This window comes from Acinonyx jubatus, chromosome A3 (genome assembly GCF_027475565.1).
Source record: "Acinonyx jubatus isolate Ajub_Pintada_27869175 chromosome A3, VMU_Ajub_asm_v1.0, whole genome shotgun sequence".
In the NCBI taxonomy this organism is placed as follows: domain Eukaryota; kingdom Metazoa; phylum Chordata; class Mammalia; order Carnivora; family Felidae; genus Acinonyx; species Acinonyx jubatus.
In genome coordinates this window covers 15,118,255-15,138,790 of record NC_069388.1, presented here as the reverse complement: position 1 = coordinate 15,138,790, position 20,536 = coordinate 15,118,255, and the positions used below count along the sequence as shown (strand labels likewise).

At 46.4% G+C, this 20,536-nt stretch overlaps 1 protein-coding gene across 4 annotated transcripts; it reads left to right on the top strand.

Moving 5' to 3' along the window:
* Positions 1 to 282: 282 nt before the first annotated feature.
* On the top strand, positions 283 to 9,836 carry LOC106969027 (antileukoproteinase-like). Of its 4 annotated transcripts, none has more exons than XM_015065507.3 (5): positions 308 to 432; positions 6,762 to 7,325; positions 8,250 to 8,411; positions 8,676 to 8,825; positions 9,601 to 9,836. In XM_015065507.3, the coding sequence occupies exons 2-5, from the start codon at positions 7,064 to 7,066 to the stop codon at positions 9,627 to 9,629; spliced, it is 603 nt and encodes a 200-aa protein (XP_014920993.2). In that variant the 5' UTR covers positions 308 to 432; positions 6,762 to 7,063; the 3' UTR covers positions 9,630 to 9,836. The 4 variants fall into 4 exon arrangements, 3 of the variants coding, with proteins under 3 accessions (XP_053057332.1, XP_014920993.2, XP_053057331.1); XM_053201356.1 differs by having other exon boundaries at positions 316 to 455; XM_053201357.1 differs by lacking the exon at positions 6,762 to 7,325 and having other exon boundaries at positions 283 to 432.
* Positions 9,837 to 20,536: the final 10,700 nt, after the last annotated feature.

Genomic DNA, 20,536 nt, shown 5'->3' with positions numbered 1-20,536 from the left:
TGATTTCATGAGTCCGAGCCCCGCATGGGGCTCTGTGCTGACCGTCAGAGCCTGCTTTGGATCCCTCTGTCTCTCTCTCTCTCTGCCCCTCCCCTTCCCTCTCTCTCTCTGTCTCTCAAAAATAAATAAACATAAAAAAAAGAAGAAATACTGAAGTCCCGTTTTTAAAAAAATAGCCTTCTTAAATAACATGAAATAAAATGACAATATCTGGACAAGGTCAGGTGGCCCCAGGCACAGCCACAAGTTGGTGACACCGTGTCAGTGGGTCGGGGGGAGGAAGGGACTTGCATCCAAGGCAAAGAGGGCATGTGCTGGTCAGAGCAGAGAGAAACAGATCCAAGAGCGGGCAGGAGGTGGATGGCACAGAACAACCGCAGTGCAGACACCACGGCCTGAGGCCCCGAATGCAGTTCAGCAGCACCCGCTGCGGTGATATGTGCGGGGCCCTTAAGGTAAAAATCATAGCCACTATTTACTGACGGTGACGGTGACAGCTTTCTATGTGATAACAACTCTACCGAGTGAGGAAGTTAAAGCCCTCCTTGGAGGCAAGAGGAGACCGTGCCTCAGAAGGCTGGTGATTCTTCCAGCATCACAGAGGTGGTTGGTTGCAGCACTGGGACTTTCCAGAAGGTGCGCCAGCTTCGTGGGTGCAGGAACCCGCACAGTCACACTGGGGTGAATCTCTGCTGCCCCCACCTTGAAATCCTTAACGGTTTCTAACAAGGGGCTTTGCATTTTTGGTTTGCACTGGGCCCCGCAGATTATGTAGCTGGCACAGGTAGGTTCTGGGTCGTCCTTCTTCTCTCCACACTTGACCTGGTGTATGTGCCTTGTGCCCGGAGGAGCCGCCCAAAGTCTGTTCTTTGATTATGGAAACTTTTATAATGAAATTCACCTGGAGGCATTACTATCCCATCTTGATTACTTCTTTCTTTTTTTTTTACGTTTATTTATTTTTGAGACAGAGAGAGACAGAGCATGAACGGGGGAGGGGCAGAGAGAGAGGGAGACACAGAATCCGAAGCAGGCTCCAGGCTCTGAGCCATCAGCCCAGAGCCTGACGCGGGGCTCAAACTCACGGACCGTGAGATCGTGACCTGAGTCGAAGTGGGACGCTTAACCGACTGAGCCACCCAGGCGCCCCTTGATTACTTCTTTATAGGTATTTGAATTTCTTGAATCCCTCAGCCCCACTGGTGTTCTGACGTTTGTGATTGCCTCTGGGAGGGGAGGATAAAAATGAGTGTGGTCGTGTCGGAAGAGACCTATATTTTGCTTTTAGTGGGTTTTTTTTTGCTTTTTTTCTTTTAAAGAACGTTTTTACTTTTTGTAATGTTATATATTTACTTTGAGAAAGAGAGAGTGAGCTAGCATGAGTGGGGAAGGGGCAGAGAGAGAGGGTGAAAATTTCCAGCAGGCTCCACACTGTCAGCACAGAGCCCTACTCAGGGCTGCATCCCATCAACCGTGAATCATCTCCTGAGCTGAAATCCAGAGTCCGGGCTTAACCAACTGAGCCACCCAGGTGCCCCTAGTGGTTTGTTATTTTTAAATTAAGTTTCCAGGGGTGGCTCAGTTGGTTAAGCATCTGACTCTTGGTTTTGGCTCAGGTCATGATCTCACAGTTTCCTGAGTTCGGGTCCTGGGTGGGGCTCTGTTCATGGCATGGAGCCTGCTTGGGATTCTCTCTCTCCCTCTCTCTCTCTGCCCATCCCCCACTCAGGTGCCTTGTGTCTCTGAAAATAAATAAACTTAAAAAAAAAATTTCTGATCGCAGAATTGCAGGTGAAACCATTCTGCCCTCTTCACTCTAAAATCACTTACAACATGGGGCACCTGGGTGGCTCAGTCAGTTAAGCATCCGACCTCAATTCAGGGCATGATCTCACGGTTCATGAGTTCGAGTCCCACGTCGGGCCCTGTGCTGACAGCATGGAGCCTCCTCGGGATTCTCCCTCCTTCTCTCTCCCTGCCCTTCCCCTACTTGCACTTCCCATCTCTCTCAAAAATAAACATTTTTAAAAAGAAATAAAAAAATCTATTGCTTTAAAAAATAATAATATATGATCAGACTTTAAAATTTTTGTCAATCACTGATGAAAACTGCGGTCTTCTTTCATTTTACATACATGATTATTTATGAGGCCAAATATATATTCAAGAACTCTAATAGTCATGATGTAATTAATATCCATGTACTTGGTGCTGCATTAGCAAGCAATTGCAAAGTCTTCGTGGCATGGCACTGTGCAAGTTTATTTCCACAGACTCAACAGATTTGTGGGGGTGGTCGAGAGGTCTTTCAAACCTTCTGTAAGCTTCAAAAGACCCATCTAGGAAGAGCCGGGTAGGGAAAACCTGAGCAGGAAGGACTTCATCTGTAAAGTTCATTTCCCGTGGGAGGAGATCTGACAGCTACCATTGTCCATCAGATCGCTGGTAGAGAGGGGGTGTGGTTGATGTGATGCTCCCTCATTTTTTACCCCATTTCTCAATCTGTACCTTCTGGCTCAGTCCAGCAGGTTTGTATCCTGACACCCTCCACCAACGTGTTGGCACCAGGCCACCATCTCAAGTGACCTGCCTCACGGTGGAGGCACCCTTCATTCCCCTTAGAGATTGTTGTTAGCATGTTTCAGAGAACCTCTTCCAAATATAAGAAAGGAGCCCTACAAATCTGGACTTGAATGAGTGTCCCCAAGGACTACCATGAATTGGGAAGGGGGGATTCATGCTTGGCTAATGGCTCTTCCAGGCTTCCTTCATTAGTTCATTCAATGAATTATTTATTGCTTCACTCATTCAATATGTACCGTGTCATGTTCCTGAACTACATAAAGAGGTATTGTCTTTGGTCTGATGACAGTTGCAATCTACATATGCCAGTCATTGAGCTAGGTGCTGGGATATATCTTTTTGGTTGAGTTATTCTGGAAGCAGACCCTGGGGCAGTAATTTGAGGACAAGTAACTTATTTGGGAGGTGATCCAAGGAACACTATTCAGAGAATAGGTTTGTGAGACAGGGAAGAAGGAAGCCAAGAAGAGTGCAATACTAAGAAGATAGCTATTATGGGCAACTGGGGCTCAATACTATCAGAAAACTCTGGAAGGTGGTATAGAACCTGCCTTGGAATTTCCCATCCAGGGTAAAAAGATGGGGTATTTATCCTCCAGTTCCTATCTGTCACTGGCTGAAGCATTTGGCTCCCCTGACTTGGGCTGAGAGACAACCCTCAGGCAGGATAGCCCAGGTACTTATATTAGATGCCACTAGAAGGTACCGGGATGGTGAATGCCTTGAAATTATGGACAGGGCACAGACAGGGTCAGCTATAAAACTTAATTGTAAACTATAGTCAAAAAACTTGAGCTGGAATCAAGATTTACTATGAAGCTACATGTCTTAATCTGCTCTGGCTGCTATAAGAAAATATCCTAAACTGGGTGGCTTAAGCAGCAGAAATTGATTTCTCACAGTTCTGAAGCCTGGGAAGTCCAAAATCAAGGTGCTGGCAGGTTTGGTGTCTGGTGAGAACCCTCTTCCCGGTTTGCAGATGGACACCTTCCTACTGTGTCTTCACATGACAGAGAGAGAGAGAGAGAGAGAGAGAGATCATCTCTCTCACATCTCTTCTTATAACAGCACTAATCCCATTCAGGAGGGCTTCACCCTCATAACCTAAACATCTCCCAAAGGCCTTACTTCCTGGTGCCACTACAATGGGGACCAAGGCTTCAACGCATGAATTTTGAGGAAACACAAACATTCAGTCCATAGCACTACAGCAACACAGGCATTGTGGTACTGGCCCAAAGACAGGCCTGTGCATCAATAGGGGGTGCAGAAAGAGATTTATGGAAATAGAGTCAATTGTTAACAAAAGTACAAAGAGAATTCACTGGAGGAAAAAAAAATGGGTTTTTCAGCAAACAATGCCAGAACAACTGAACATCCATATATATATAAATATTAACCTTGATCCCTGCTTCACATCATTTATAAAAACTAACTCAAAATCGATCACAGACATAATCGCAAAAATTACAACTATAAAACTTTGAAAAGAAAGCATACGGAGAAAATCTTTGTGGCTTTGGGCTATACAAAGATTTCTCAGGTGCAACAGCAAAATCATAATGAAGAAAAAATGATAAGTGGTATCTCATCAAAATTAAAAACTTCTGGGGGCGCCTGGGTGGCTCAGTCGGTTAAGCGCCCAACTTTGGCTCAAGTCATGATCTTACGGCTCGTGAGTTCAGGCCTTGCGTGGGGCTCTGTGCTGACAGCTCAGAGCCTGGAGCCTGCTTCGGATTCTGTGTCTCCCTCTCTCTCTCTCTCTCTCTCTCTCTCTCTGCCCCTCTGCCCCCCGCTCTCTCTCTCTCTCTCTCAAAAATAAATAAAAACATTAAAAATTTAACAAAAATTTTAAAAACTTCTGATCTTTGAAAACCATTGTTAAGAAAATAAAGACGGGCCTCCAATTGGGGAAAACTACCGGCAAATGCGTATCTGATAAAGTGTTTGTATATAGAATATATACAAAGACTTCAGAATTCAGTAATAAGAAAACAACCCAATAAAAATGGGTAAAAGATTTGAACAGACACTTCACCAAAGAATACATACAGGTAGGAGATCAGCACACGAAAATCATCACTTCGTGATTAGTCTTTAGGGAAATGGAAAGTAAAAGCTCGATGAAATCTATTACCTATTTATTAGGATGGCCCAAAGCAAGCAGACAAACAAAAACAAAAACCCCCAAAAAACAACAAAAAAAACACCAAAAACCAAAACAACAACAACAAAAAGCAAGCAAACAAACAAAACCACACACACACCATCAATACCAAGTGCTGTCAGTGATGCGAAGCGATGACAGCTTTGGTGGGAATCCACTGCTGGTGGAAATGCAAAATGGTGCAGCCACTCCGGAGATGGCCATTTAGTATAAAGTTAACATACATTCCTTCGCTGCCTATCAATCTGCTTCTAGATATTACCCAAGAGAAATGGAAGTCACATGAACACAAAAACCTGTCCATGAATACTGACAACAGTTTTGTTCTCATCATACCAAAAACTAGGAGTAATCCAAAATTCCTTGCACTGGGGAATGCCTAAGCTGGGACATTTCCATCCAATGGGAATACTGCTAAGCCTTGCAAAGGAACAAACTCCTGGGACCATAGACATTCTGCTAAGTGAAAGAAGGCAGACTCAACAGGTTACATCCTGTTTGATTCCGTTCATATGACACCCTCCAAAAGGCAAGATGATAGGGACAGAAAACACACCAATTGTTGCAAAGCTGAAGGCGGAGCACAGGATGGACTCCAAAGGGTGCCTGAGAATTTTGAAGGGGGATGGAACTCTTCTCTCTCTTGGTTGTGATGGTGGTTATGTGGCTTCGCACCTTTGTCAAGATTCAGAACCGCACACTAAACTGGTTGAGTTTTGGGGCACCTGGTGGCTCAGTTGGTTAAGTGTCCGACTTCAGCTCAGGTCATGATCTCACAGTCCGTGAGTTCGAGCCCTGCATCGGGCTCTGTGCTGACAGCTCAGAGCCTGGAGCCTGTTTCGGATTCTGTGTCTCCCTCTCTCTCTGCCCCTCCCCTGTTCATGCTCTGTCTCTCTCTGTCTCAAAAATAAATAAACGTTAAAAAAATTTTTTTTTAAAAAAAGAAAATGAGATTTTGGGGGTGCCGGTGGCTCAGTTGTTTAATCATCGCGGTTCATGGGTTCCAGCCCTGCATCGGGCTCTCAGCTGGAGAGCCCAGAGCCTGCAGCCTGCTTCGGATTCTGCGTCTCCCTCTCTCTCTGCCCCTCCCCCGCTCATGCTTGTCTCTCTCTCCCTCTCTCAAAACTAAATTTTAAAAAATGAGCATTAAAAAAAAAGAAAAAAAGAAAATAAGATTTCGTCCCCGCCTTTGCCCCCTCCGCCTCTAGCGCACAGGCTCACCCTTCCCTCCCCTCCCTCCTGGGAGGGTCCTGTGACAATTTGATGAGATCAGCACTACATTACTATGCCTGTGTGAACACCAGCCACAGCTGAGCTAGGAGCAAACCACCTACTTCTCCTTTCTGGCGCAACTTTGTATTTTCTTTGACATGAAAAATTGTCAGGGGGTGTGTTTGCTTGGTTTTCCAGCACATACCGCTTTTCAACTGCACGCTCTTCACTGGTTGCCGAAATCTTCTCCGCATGAGCTCATATGCATCAGGTGTGTTATTAATTTCACCTTCCAGGAGGTGAATTTCCTGGAGCCCTCCGACCCTTTCCAGTCTGGCCTGGCTATCCCATGCATTTTTTTTTTCTTGGTTACGCCGTAATGGGCTTCCTTTTGATATTTAGAAATGTTCCACACGAACTTCTTGCCACATAGCCAATGCTCAGTAAAATGAGAACCTTCGTGTAATTATGAAAGCACAGTGGGGGTAATTTGGGATGTGGGGAAACTTTCTGAGCATGTTAAACGACGTTCCTTGCTTACCCGGCTGTTCAGTTGACAGCTGGGAAGAGTTCTATGGGCTCATCTCAGGGCCAAGTAGCTCAAAATGGGTGTATTCCCATGCACTTCGCCTCCACCCAGTGCTCGGGGCAACGTGTTCCCTCTCCTCCAGCCTCTTCCACCCCCTTTGTCTCCAGTCCTGCTCAGTGACCCAGTTGGGTATTATTACCCCATCTCTTCGATGGGAAGACTGAGGCCTGAAGTGGTTTGGGCTGTTGTCCTCTCTTCACCATCCTACAGGGGCTCTTTGAGAAACCCCGGTGGGACTGGCCGAATGCCTGGAACTGCATGTGTTACGTGAAAACAAGTCTGGAGCGAGCAGGCGAATCTGTCCCCTGATGTCTGGGAAAGGGAGTGACCCCGGTAATCCAGGAGTGTGGGACAGTCAAGGCAAGTAGAGAGGCTCCTTTGTAATGTCCTTCTGTTCCACCCTGTGCTCTCCCCTCGGGGCCCCTCCCCCACTCCACTCCAAAGGCCAAAGACAGGTGGTTCCAGAAGTTTCCTGACCAGCCTGGTGACAACCCACCCCCCCTGTTCTACACATGTCCCTTCTGGGGGATAGAGTCATCAATACAGTGGAGTTCCTGTTTTCCCCTGAATTTCCTGCTTACAAAGAGCAGCTGGGAGGGCCCAGGGCAGTTCTGGAAGGACCACACCCTCAGGCGGAGGTACAAAGGGAGAGGCTGACTCTGGCCACCACTGCCCCATCTGCCGTCACTATGAAACCCAGCAGCCTCATCACCTTCACGGTGCTCCTTGCCCTTGAAATCCTCACACCCTGGACTGCAGAAGGTACTAGCACAGGTGAGTTGGAGTCTCTCAGGCCGTATCCAGGTGCCAGGGTCAGTGACGGCTCCGCATGGCAGTAACCTCTTCCTGCTAACCCAGGGACTGACCCTGTAGCCACCTTTCCAGTGGTCCGGCCCATGGCCCCTAATTTCTTTAAAAGAATTTTTTTTTTACATTTATTTATTTTTGAGAGACAGCGTGAGACAGAGCACAACCCGGGGAGGGACAGAGAGAGAAGGAGACACAGAATCCGAAGCAGGCTCCAGGCTCCCAGCAAGCTGTCAGCACAGAGCCCGATGCGGGGCTCGAACCCACAAACTGTGAGATCGTGACCTGAGCCGACGTCAGTCACTTAACCAACTGAGCCACCCAGGCGCCCTCCTGGCCCCTAATTTCACGCGTCTCTCTGAAGACTTCAGCTAAGAGTTTCTGAGCGTCCAGAAACCCACCTTCTGCCAGATGGACCGGCTGACTCCAGCCCCCGTATTGCTTGCTTTTCTTTCTCTACAGTTTCTTTTTTACCGTTTGGTCTTTTTCTCCGTCACATCATTTCAGTCTCTGTCTGGTCACTCTTCCAAAATGTTCTCTTTTTTTCTCTTACTGTTTCTTTTTTCAAGGTCGCTCTCTTTCTCTATGTTCTTGTCAACCGATCTGCAATCTTCCCTTCGGGCTCTGACGAGTCGCCTCTCCTGCTATCGCAGTCCCTCTCTGCCTCCCTCCCAGTCAATCCCTGGCTGGGAGCACCTGACCATGAGCTCTATCCAGCTGCGTGCCGGAGGTGGCTCATACTGCCTCGCAACAGCTGAAGGCTACACTTTCAAGACTTTTGTGAGCCAGTCCACGTTGCATTGGTAGCTGGGAATCAGCCATGGTGACAGTCCAGGATGGTGGTCATGACTCAGAATCATCTCCTTCTTCCTCCTTTGTTCTTGCCCATAGAGAAAGTTAAGAGTGGAGCCTGCCCCTTCAGACCTCATGGCCTATGCCTTGTGTACGAGCCCCACGAATGCCTGAATGACTGGGAGTGTCCAAAGGATCAGAAATGCTGTCCCAGCATTTGCAGCAACAAATGCCTGGATCCTGTAGACCCATCGGAGCAAGGTGAGGAAACAGAGTCCTGGAAGAGAGGACCAGAGAGATTTCAACTTGAGGACACACATCTTGGAGAAGTTGCGGGTGGGCAGGGGGGGCAGCCGGCCAGCCCCTCAGCCACTCATTCAGCTAATGAGTCACTCTGTCTGTCAGACACTTGCAGCACTGGTTGGGGCCCCCTTGGCGGAAAGGGGGCTCCTTCGGGACACTCATGGGCCTCAGTTTGGGTGCTGAGGTAGAGAGGAAGTGATTGGCATGCCTTGCTCTCACCAGTTAAGGTCAATCCTGGGAGGTGTCCACTGGTCATTGGCGAGTGTAAGGAGCCCAACCCCCTAGACACCTGCCTGAATGACGGTGACTGCCTGACCGGTCTGAAGTGCTGCAAGGGGCCATGTGGGAATTCATGTGTTGAGCCACTGAAAGGTAAGGTCTGGCACACACCCATATTCCCTAGCCGACGACAGGTCTCAACTCCCTGGTGCTCTTCCATGTGAAGGAGGATGCTTGGCCTCTCCCTATGTATCCTCCCCACCCACCACGCAGACCCACTGCCCTTCGACACCATTCACCCCCCAGTTTTCTAAACAAGCAGTCCCCAGGGTCACCTATGACTAGCAGTTCTGGGTCCTGGGAGGGAAGGATTCCTGGAATGAGCCAGGCGAAAGGAGCCATGATACCAAAGGCAAGAAGTTGATCTTTTCCTATCACCTCTGCCTCTGGCTGACTATGTGACGGTGAGCAATGCCTGTATCTTTCTTAGCTCCAGTGTCCCCATCTGTAAAGTGGATACAAGTATGTCCACTGAGATACTAAATGTAAAAGTGTCTCTTAAAACTTGAAGTGCTGTGTGCATTTAGAGAGTGTTGCCATGGTTGTGGCCTCACTAGGGCTAGGTCACCTGGAACCATAAGAAAGCCCAGTGTGATGCCCAGGTGTAGAGGCCATTCCTGAATTATCTGGCCCAATGCCCTGATTTTACTAGAATGAAGATGGAAGCGGAGAGTCAACGGACAACATGGATTCGTTCTTGATTCCTAGATCAAAGACCACTGCTGTTTTGACCATTCCAGCACCGTGTTCTCTCTCTTATCCCAAGGAACATAGGGCCCTCTGAAAGGAGGACCTTCTGGGTGGGAGGAACAGGAGGATCACTGGGATTGTTCCTGTGCTGAGGTTCTGTTTTATTTTCTTTCCACAGATACGTTCTCACCACTTCAACAAGATTAGGACTTCCTGGTATGTGTGGTTGGAGGATTCCTTTCCTCCCCAAACCAGAGAAAGAGGAAAGTGCCTTGATGAATGTGTGGCTTTGGGACCAACACCTCCAGGGGCCTAAGGTCGGGCTTGGTTTATCTGCATGTGCCCAGCAGCCAACGTGAGGCTTGGCACACAAGAGGGAAATGTCTACTGGTTCTTGAAAAAATAAATACACCGTTTTCTCTGCATCTCTGTCTTCCTTGACTCATTGCGTCTGGTCTAGGGGATAAGGGGTGAGGTGAAGAAAGACAGATCTGCGTGTGTGTGGTTTTATCCCCCAAGCTAGGAAATGGAAAAGAAGAGAGCATTTCAGAGCCAAGCAGATATGGCTTTAAATCCTGCATCTGGGAGCGCCTGGGTGACTCAGTCAGTTGGGCGTCTGACTCTTGATTTAGGCTCAGGTCATGATCAAGTCCCTTGTTGGGCTCCGCATTGAGCATGGAGCCTGCTTGGGATTCCGTCTCCCTGTCTCCTTCTTCCCCTCTCCCCACGCCCTCTCTTTCTCAAATAAAATTTAAAAAGAAAAATAAAAAAGAAATCCTGCATCTGTACATTACGGGCTCTGCAATTCGAGGCAAATCTGTGGGACTTGGTCCCACTGAGTCTCAGTTTTGTCATCTGTAACATGGGGAGGATAATAGCAGTGTGAATTCCATAAAATTATAAGGATGGGAGGTACAACACGTGAAATGAGTAACCCATTGACTGTCCCCTAATGACAGGAAGTGGTGAAAAGCTGCTCGCTAATGGTGAGGTTCCCGGCACCTCAGCGGCACCCCAGCCTCACTCCCCCCAGCTGCTGACCTTCTGCAGCCAGGCCTAAAGCCATCAGGCAGAGACTGAGAGGATCCTTCTCTGGAAAAGCTGAACTACTCCAGAGCAAAGATCCTGCAGCTACAGAGAGACGGCACTCAAGATAACTAACCTTAGCGATCGCCAGTACCCACGGTGCCCACTTTTCCCCGGGGAACACGGCTAGGCTGAGGTTTTCACCTCCCTTTTCAATTGAGTGTAGCTCGTGACTGAGCTCTGGTCAGTGAAAAGAGAGTGGGAGTGATGTGTTCCAGTTCTGGACCTGCCCCATAAAACTCTCTCGCCGTCTGCTGGCGTCATGGAGAGGACGTCAAGGACCTGGAGGACGGAGTCTGGGATTCCTAATTTCTGTGTGGATCATGGCCTGTCCTCCCCGCTTGCTTGGGACTACTACATGAGCAAGAAATAAATTTGTACTGGGTTAAGGTACTGAGATTTGGAATTTGTGTGTTACGTGAATCGTACGGTTCCTGACTGCTGTTTGGAGTCTGTTTTCAGCCCCCTGGGTGGCCTTGCTTCATGTCCTGCCTTTGAGTTTTTTGTAATGCTTCATTTCATCATGGATGCCCTATGAAAGGGCCTCTAGTCCATCTCTGGGTGGGGTTGGGGGTGGGAAAGAAGAGAGAAGAACCTGAAACCTCAGTTTTGCTCTCTCTGGCCAGGTGGTCAACTGCAGGTGAGAACCTTCCCTGATGCAACATTTTGTGCGACAGATCATGAGCAGGGTTAGACAGTTTCACCAGGCATTTCCATCTGTAGCCATGCTGAGCTGCTGGAGGAAAGGCAGGTGTTCACCCTCTGCTCTCTTAGACCGCACAGTGCCTTCCCCGGCTCCTGCTCTGGGGCCAGGCCTTCTGGGGCATCCCTGTGGATAGGCCCTAGAACTCTGGAGGACTCCCCAAGTGTTCCTTCCTTCCCAGCTCTTTTTCAAAGCCTTTTCCTTTTTTATGAAGTTCCCTTCTCTGTGCTACTATATCTCCTTTTCCTGGAGTATGGCATCCCTCACGACAGGAATACCATGCATTGACACGTGAACCACCCCCTCCAGTCCACTAAATAGCAAGTAACTTTCTCACCTATGCTTCTGGTGTTTGGTGGGGAGGCACGGGACTCAAATTTCAGTGTCTGTGGATTCTGTGTGGCCAGAGCAGTGATCGTCTAGAAGAGGGGAGGGAGAAAAAACAATCTTTTGGAGGTAAGGGGAAAAGGTTGCAATCTTTCACCCTGGCTCAAGGTCACTTGAGAGTGAGCAGCTTGTCTAAAATCCAATACCTAGACCACAAAATTAATCTGAATTTTGCCCCAAAAGTCTCTTGAGGTTTATATGAAGGAATCTGACCTTATGACATGGGGTCTATTAATTCTGACCTTATTACGCTAAGAGAGTGTGTGCGTCTCCAGCACTCTGGGTACGTTTTGAACTTGCCCTACACTGACCGACAGCTCTGTGCTCAAGCTGCTTCTTTCTAATCCCCTGGTTTTTCCCCTTCTTAAGAGGAGGATAGGGAAAATCTCCTCTCATCCTGACTCTTTTCAAATAGATCTCCTTTCGTGGAAGTTGGCTGGAGGGGGCATCCCTTTCTTTCAGCCAAAACAAACCTTGACTCAGTCTCCGGAGGGATAGGTGGCAGGGACATTGAGAAACCACCTGGCCAGGCTTCAGGAATTATGGTTGTCCCCAGATCTGCTGTTGACTCAGTGTGTGATATTGGGCATGACCTCTCATTTGTGTAATGAAGGGTTGGTTCAGCTGACTTTCAATGCCACACGTTGTTCTGCTGTTTTACGAACTAATGATTCATAGAAGTACCTTTGAGGGAAACCCCCGATAAGATAGGCCACCTCATCTTGTTCTAGGAACTCCCCCAATCTCTTTTTGGCCTCACCTCAGCCTGCTCTTCTCTGGTTGCCATGGCCAGCTTCCAGGACACCTGCTTGCCTCGTGATTGTGACTTATGAGTGTCCCAATTAGCCACAACTAGAAAATCAGAGGCTGTCTGTCTAGTAATACCTAGAAAATCAGAGGCTGTCTGTCTAGTAATGTCTTAGTGGATAGATGGGAAAAGTGAGGTCCAAAGAGAGGATGTGCCTGAGATCACGCAGCAAGTCAGTGGTGGAACTCAAAGCCTCACGTTCTTTTTCTTTATTTGCAAGTTTATATTTTTCAGATGATATAGTGGATGCTGTGGTGTGCCGTCCAGATCCTCCCACGGGACTGAGGTGCCCATGCCTTTGAGTGCAGGGAGGATTGGCTGCTGACACACACAGCTGAGTCCCTCCCTGGGAATTTCTCCGGCCAAAGCGATCTGCTTCATCCAAGGGTAATGCCCCGTTCCCAGGGGCAACCTGTGTCTGCTGACTGGTGGATGTTGGGGGCACAAAGGCCTAGCTTCCTAGTTCGACTAGGGACACCTTTGAAGGGCCCTTGTAACTCCTGAGCTCCCCATGGGATCGGCTGAACCCCTGTTGTAACTGCATCACAAGTGCACTTGTCCCTTCTACCCAGCCCCGCTTCTTCTACTTCTCACAGCTGTTGTTCCTCAGAATACACCCCAGTAAACCTCTTGCACATGAATCTCTGCCTCTGACACATTTCCCAGGGCATCTGACCTAAGGAAGAATATTCAAAGGGACCACTGCAAAAACATTCATTAAAGTTAAAAAAAAAAAAAAACACCAAAAAACTCCACTGTGAAGGACGATGTCAAAAGAATGAGAAGACCAGCCACAGGCTGGGAGAAAATATTTGCAAAAGACGCATCTGATAAAGGATCGTTACATAAAATCTACAAAGAACTCTTTAAAACTCAACAACAAGAAAACAATTTGATTAAAAAATGGGCCAAAGACCTGAACAGACACCTCACCAAAGAAGATATATACCAAAGGCAAATAGGCATATGAAAAGATGCTCCACATCATACGTCATCGGGGAAATGCAAATAAAAATAATAATGAGATACTCTATACACCTATCAGAATGGCTGAAATCTGGAACACTGACGACATTAAATGCTGGCGAGGATGTGAGGCAACAAGAAACTCCCATACGTTGCTGGCGGGAACGGAAAATGGTTCAGCCACTTTGGAAGACAATTTGGCAGTTTCTTACAAAACTAAACATACTTCTATCATATGACTAAACAGTCATCCTCCTTGGTATTTACCCAATGGACCAGAAAACTTATGTCCACACAAAAGAACTACACAAGGATGTTAATATCACCTATATTCATAGTTGCCTAAACTTGCAAGCAACCAAGATATCCTTCCGTAGGTGAATGGATAAATAAACTGTGGTACCTCCAGACAATGGGATATTATTCTGAAGAAATGAACCACGAAAACATGGAAAGACAGGGAAGAAACGTAAATACATATTACTAAATAGAAGAAGCCAATCTGAAAAGGTTACGTGGTGTATGGTTCCAGCTCTATGACATTCCGGAAAAGGCAAAACCAAGGAGACGATAAAAGGATCAGAGGTTGCCAGGGATTGGGGATGGGGAAATCAAGAGGTGGAGGAATTTTAGGGCATCGAAATTACTCTGTGAAATACTATAATGATGGATATATGTCATTATACAGTTATCCAAACCTATGGAATGTATAATACCAAGAGTGAACCCTAATGGAAACTGTGGACTCCAGGCGACCCAGGTTCATGGATTGTGACAAATGTACCACTCTAGTGGGGGATGTTGATCGTGGGGGAAGCTCTGCACATGTGGGGGAGGAGGCTACAGGAAATCTCTGTCCCTGTCTCTTAATTTTGCTGTGAATCTGAAACTGCTCTTTAAAAAACCTGTCTTAAGGGGCGCCTGGGTGGCTCAGTTGGTTGAGCGTCTGACTTCGACTCAGGTCAGGATCTCACGGCCCATGAGTTCGAGCCCCGCGTCGCGCTCTGTGCTGACAGCTCGGAGCCTGGAGCCTGCTTCTGATTCCGTGTCTCCCTCTCTCTGCCCCAACCCACTCGCATCGTCTCTGTCTCTTTCAAAACTAAATAAATATTTAAAAAATTAAAAAAAACACCTGTCTTGAAAAAATCAGGGAATCAAATATAATTTCTGAACTCTTTCAGTATTTTTTAATTTGTTGATGAGAGTTTCATTTTTTAAATGTTTATTTATTTGTTTTGAGAGAGAGAGAGAGAGAATACGTGAGGGAGGGGAAGAGAGAGGGGGAGAGAGAGAATCCCAAGCAGGCTCTGCACTGTCAGCAGACGTGGGGTTCCATCTCATGAACTGTGAGATCGTGACCTGAGCCAAAATCAAGAGTAGGATACTCAACCGACTAAGCCACCCAGGTGCCCCAAGAGTTTCATTTTTTTTTTTACGTAATGATTATCCAAACAATTGGAGAAGGCAAGTAGAAAGACAAAGAGCCAAGCAAGTTATGCAGCACATTCTGTGTGTAACCCAGAAATCCCTCTCTTTTCAGGGCTCAGCCTCCCTCTCCTATGAAGTGATGTGTGGGCACAGCCCGGCACTGTATTTCCCTGCGCCTGGGGTCCTCATTCTGGAAAGGGTGACGCAAGATGGCCTAGGGAGGAGGTCTTTGGCATTCCAAGTTTCCTCAAATGATCCAGGGTGGGCATTGACATAACATGGTTAGTCGTCTTCAGCTCTCCATCTGCTGTGACTTCCAGGCAATCTTTATTTTCCAAGTGTCCAGTGAGTATTGGTTGGACCGGATGACAGACGGGCTTACAACACACACACCCTGAAGCATGGACAAGTCACGGATAATGTACAGTCTAAATCTACACAGAGAAAGAGAAACATTTTCCTAAAAATTTTCCCCATAATTTGCAAAGCTATCCTTTCCACAAAGGAGCTAGTATTGAATGTTATTTCACAAAACATTCCCTTTGTTCCTTTCAAACTGGGACTCTTGCAACCTGTGGGGAATTGGAAACAGTTTACACAGAAAACAAGTCAAGGCTTTCACAGGACTGTGTGTGCAGCCCAGCAGGTCACCTGCCCCCTCCCAGCTCCCAATGTGGAGGGGAGATATGGTTTGTTCTTTCTGATTCAAGTGAATTTTTTCCTTCATTGCAATTACATTTGATATACCGTTTCAGATCCTCTTTTTTGATAACACAATCTCCCAGTGTTATGCAAACCTCATAGCTCTCATGATCTTCATGAGAGCAGGGGCCATGTCGATCTGCCCTATCAACCTTTTGCACAGCATGTACTTGGCATGGACAGGAAACCATGGTTCAGCTGAACTCAGCTAGTGGCCACATTGTTCACTTCAAGGCTGTGTCATCGTTCCTGTATCTCCACTGGACAGTCATTCCCAGTTCTTGGTTTCTATTATAGATTACATGTACATGTAAATCTTTGTACGTGAATCATTTTTTCGTTATTTCAGATTTTTGTGCTAGGACAGATGTCTGGAAGTGCAATGTACTGGGTCAAAGGGTTTGGATATTTTTAAGGTTTTCAACACAAATCATCCTCACTCTCTGTTCCCTGCAAGGCCTTTATGAAAATCAAATGAGACAGAGGATATAAATGATCATGTTAGGAACTCCCAGGGTGTCTGGCGTATAGTCAGCCCTCAAGAAATGCTGCCCACCTTTAAACAAGAGACACATCACGCTTACATACAGAGATGCACAAGGGTGCCTGTAAACATACAGATCTATAATACAAATGCACCCACCCGCTTGGTACTGACCCTCTCGTCCACATAAAGTGTATGCTCTGCTGGGAATCTACAAACAGGCACGCCGGGCTGGTCAAATTCTAATGTGAAAAGAACCACAAAACGCAGATTCTGGGGTGCCTGGGTGGCTCAGGCAGGTAAGCGTCCAACTTCGACTCAGGTCATGATCTCACAGTTCATGAGTTCGAGCCTTGCATTGGGCTCTATGCTCACAGCTCAGAGCCTGGAGCCTGGTTTGGATTCTGCCTCTCTCTCTCTCTCTCTCTCTCTCTCTCTCTCTCTGCCCCTCCCCTGTTCACACTCTGTCTCTCTCAAAAATAAATAAGAAAAAAGAAAAAAAGAAAAAAACACAGATTCTGATGCAGTGGGTCTTGGATGGGACCTGAGCTGCTATATTTCTTAAGCATTCAGGTATGCTGATGCTGCTGGCCTGGGGACTACGTCTTGGGTGCCAAGCAGGTATGCCACAAAGACACAACAGGCACCTAGAAACACACATGTAGGCATATGTAAAAACCCCCACATGGACATGCATTTACAATTTCTCAGAAATACAATAGGAAACAGGAGTCAGACTTCAAGCGCATGGATCCATGCCTGATGGAAACAATGTTAGCACCTACCTAGAACCTAAGAAAAGCTATGCTCTGTGGTTTGTTGGGGCTGCATTGAAACACCGGCTGGTCCTTGCCAAGGGAGGAGGGAACAGATAAAAGCAGTGGCCAGGGTTCAGGTAGTGCCGGGGGGGGGGGGGGGTGGAGAGACAGAGAAGGACAGGATAGGACAATCGAGACAACGTTTCCCTGAAATAAGTGCTGCTCCCACAAAATAGGGCTTGGATTCCTCCCGAAATGTCAGATCCCACCTCTTTGGAACCTGGCAGCCTTCCCTTCCTCAGATCCATGCCTCCAGTAGCAATTAGCTCCTCCACCGCCCCAGCCTCTCAACTGCCCCAGGGTCAGAAAGGCAGGCAGCGTCAGGAAAAGGGGTATTTGGGACTGTGGCTCTGGTTCTGTCCCACACTTGATGCCCCATGAACACATGGGCGACACCCTGCCCTTTCAGAGCCCCAGTCTCTCCATCTTCGCACCAGGGTGCAACCCATCGCCATCTCTTACCAATTTCTTACCTCCTTTCTGCTACCCCCAGCTCAGACAGTCTGCACGCCTGTGTTTCACTCAGTTGATCTTCCAGGGGTCATGTGATCCAGTCTTCGTAGTGTATTCATGAGGAAACTCAGACCCTTAAAGAAGAAAGTGTTAGTCCGCGGTTTTGGAACCCGTGCCCCTCCTCTCAGTTGACCTTGCAACCCCAGCCAGCGAATTGCCTGCCCTAAGACGAGTTTGTCTGATGAAGAAGCCAGCTACAGCCGCACCTCCTGTTTAGGACATCGAGACAACTTCCCACAGGAGAGAATACATTCAGGCACTTGAGAGAATGTCTCCATTCTCTCTGAGGGGGTATGGATGCCTACTTCAGAGATTTTTCCATATTCTTCTGGTCCGCTTTTTCTGATGTACTTCTGATTTCTAATATTTCCAATGTACAAACTTGATATATAATTTGCCAGTATATTCATATTAATTGATTCATATTAATTAATCTGTTGTAGACTACAGTACAGGGAGAAAAGTGCTTAAAACATAAATATGCAATGTAATGAGTTGTTATAAAGGAAACCCCATGTAAGCACCACTCAGATCAAGATGAAAAAAATATTTCTAATGACTTCAAAGCCACTATCCACCTTTTCCCAGCTGTAATCCCCTTCTTCAAGCAAAGGGAACAAGTAAGCTGATTTTGGGGGTAATCACCTCCTTGCTTTTTAGTTATACATTGAATTTTATATAAATTTTTTTGAGCCATTTATATGTTTTCACTCACTGTTATGCTTTTAAGTTCATCCAAGTTGTTGTGTGTAGCTTTTACATATACATATACATGTACATTTTACATGTACATTTACATTTATATCCAGTATGAATATATCACACTTTTTCCATCATTCTAGTGCATGCTAATGGACAACTGGATTGTTTCCAGATTTTGGTTATTTTGAATGATGCCATTACAAATATTTCCGTTACCTGCCTCTTGTATACATGTAAATGCACTTATATTGGGGTTTGCTGCATCAGAAACAATGTGTTTTCTCAAATTTATTAGATCACAACCAATTGTTTTCCAAAGAAATGCCCCCAGCTTACTCTTTCCCCAGCAGTGGATGAGCATTCCGGTTGCTCCTCATCCTTGTAAAAAACAACTCAGTGTTGCTAAACAATTCAACGTTTGCAATTTGGTGGATCTGTAGTAGTGTCTCATTTTTGGTTCTAATTTGCATCTTCCTGAGTAGTAATGAGGCTGAATGCTTCTAAGATGTTTTTTGGACATTTGCATTTCATTTTTTGTTTGTGAGGAGGCTATTCATGTATTTGATAGATCTTTTTACTAGACTGACTATTCTTGACATTTATTTATAGGAGTTCTTTCTTATATATATTCTGGATGTGAGTCCTTTGTTGGTGACATGCACTGCAAATATCTTCTACCACCTGTGGTTTGCCTTTTAATTTTCTTAATAGTATCTTTTGTTAAACAGAAAATTTAAATTTGTTGTAGTTAAACTTATCAATCCTCTTTATAGTTAGTGTTTTTGTGTTCTCTTTAAATAATCTTTCTCTAGACTGAAGTCATGAAAATATTACCCTCTATTACATTCTAAAATCTTTTTGGTTTTGCTTTTTATACTAAGTCTACAACCCGTTTGGAACTGATTTTGCATGTAATGAGAGGCAGTGATCAAGTTTCTCCTCTTTTTCTTTTTTTAGAAGTACGGGTATGTATATGGATATTTGTCCCAGCGACCTTTATTGAAAAGACTCTCTTTTCCCTGCAAGACAACCTGTGACATAAATCAACTTCCTGTATATATGCAGGGGACTACTTGGGGGCTCTTTATCCTATTCTGTTTGTGCTGGTTTTCAATTTACTGCCTCTCAGTTCCAAATCCATCCTTCACTGCTGGCTTGTCATATGGGAATATTTCTCCCTTACCAGCTTGCATGCGGTTCATCTTTGTCAGTAGTGGGCTCAGGATAGGCATTGGAGGAGGAAAGGGCTTCCCTTCCTGGTTCAGATATGCTTTTCTATTTCTTGCTTCTGCCCTGCTGCCCTGATGTGTGGTACTGTTACCAGAGAGAGAACCTAGTCCGAATTCAGTTTCGGTTGCTTGCTGCTCAGAAATCAATACTCGAGAGACAAGTGATGATGAGAAAGGAACAGTTTTTTCATTCAGGAAGCTGAGAAGATGGTGGACTAACACCTCAAAGACCACCTTCCCTGTCCAGGGGAAGCCGGAGGGTTGTAAAGGGGAAGGCATAAAAAGGGGAAGAGAAGCAGGTGCCCAGCCATTAGTCATATGTGAAGACGACCCTGAACACACTTGCTGACATCAGGGGCTGCTGTTTTTGAATGTGGTCAGGCCTTATCTTCTGGGAGGGTTTGGTCCTTCACTCCTCAAGGCCAGTGGTCTGCAAATCTCAAGGGAAATTAGTTCTGCTACAGACCAAGAGACTTAGGTTAAGCAGCAGGTGCATGAGCTTAAAGCAAGTTAACCCTCTGAGCAGTTGGAGTGCTGTTACCGTACCGCTGGTGGAGCTCACCCAGCAGGTGTGTTCGGTGAAAGCTCACACAGGCAACTCCCAGAAGCTTCCATGAATAACCTGACAGACTTCTTAAGCATGAATCCTACAGGTGCCCCAGCTTGCTGCTTGCTTACGGCTTCCCAGTTAGTTCAACAGCACCCCCAGCAGGCAGCTTCTCGGAGCATTTCTCCAGCACCCTAGCTAGCCTCTGCCCAGGGACTGTGCAACGCTCGGGTTTTGGACAACCCAGCCACTTGTCTGCCAACCAGCAGGTTGCCACCACACCCTCTCCGGTGAGTCTGAATCCCAACCTTGGAGAGGATTTACTCTCCTGGTAGTTGGTCCCTTCCTTGACTACTCTTCCTCAGCGCTGGGGCTTTCTTTAGCCTACTCTTTCATTCCTTTTTACTCCCTGTAACCATTAATAATATTCATATTAAATGTGCCCCGTTCACATTACTATATTCTTTCTGTCTTCTCACTCGGTGCTAATGTACCATTGGTCTGTGAGTCTAGCCTTGGCCAATATCACAGTATTTTATTTACTCTTACTTTATTAAATTATTGATAGTTTGTGGAGTATTTCTGCCTTATTCCTCTATTCTTCTTCAAGGATATGTCTTTGTTATTCTTGTTCTTTTGCTTTTCCAAATGAATTTTTAGAATAGCTACTGCAAGATACATACACATGCAAGCAAACAAAACAGCAAAAATCCGTGTTGTGATTAATTGGGATTGCATTGA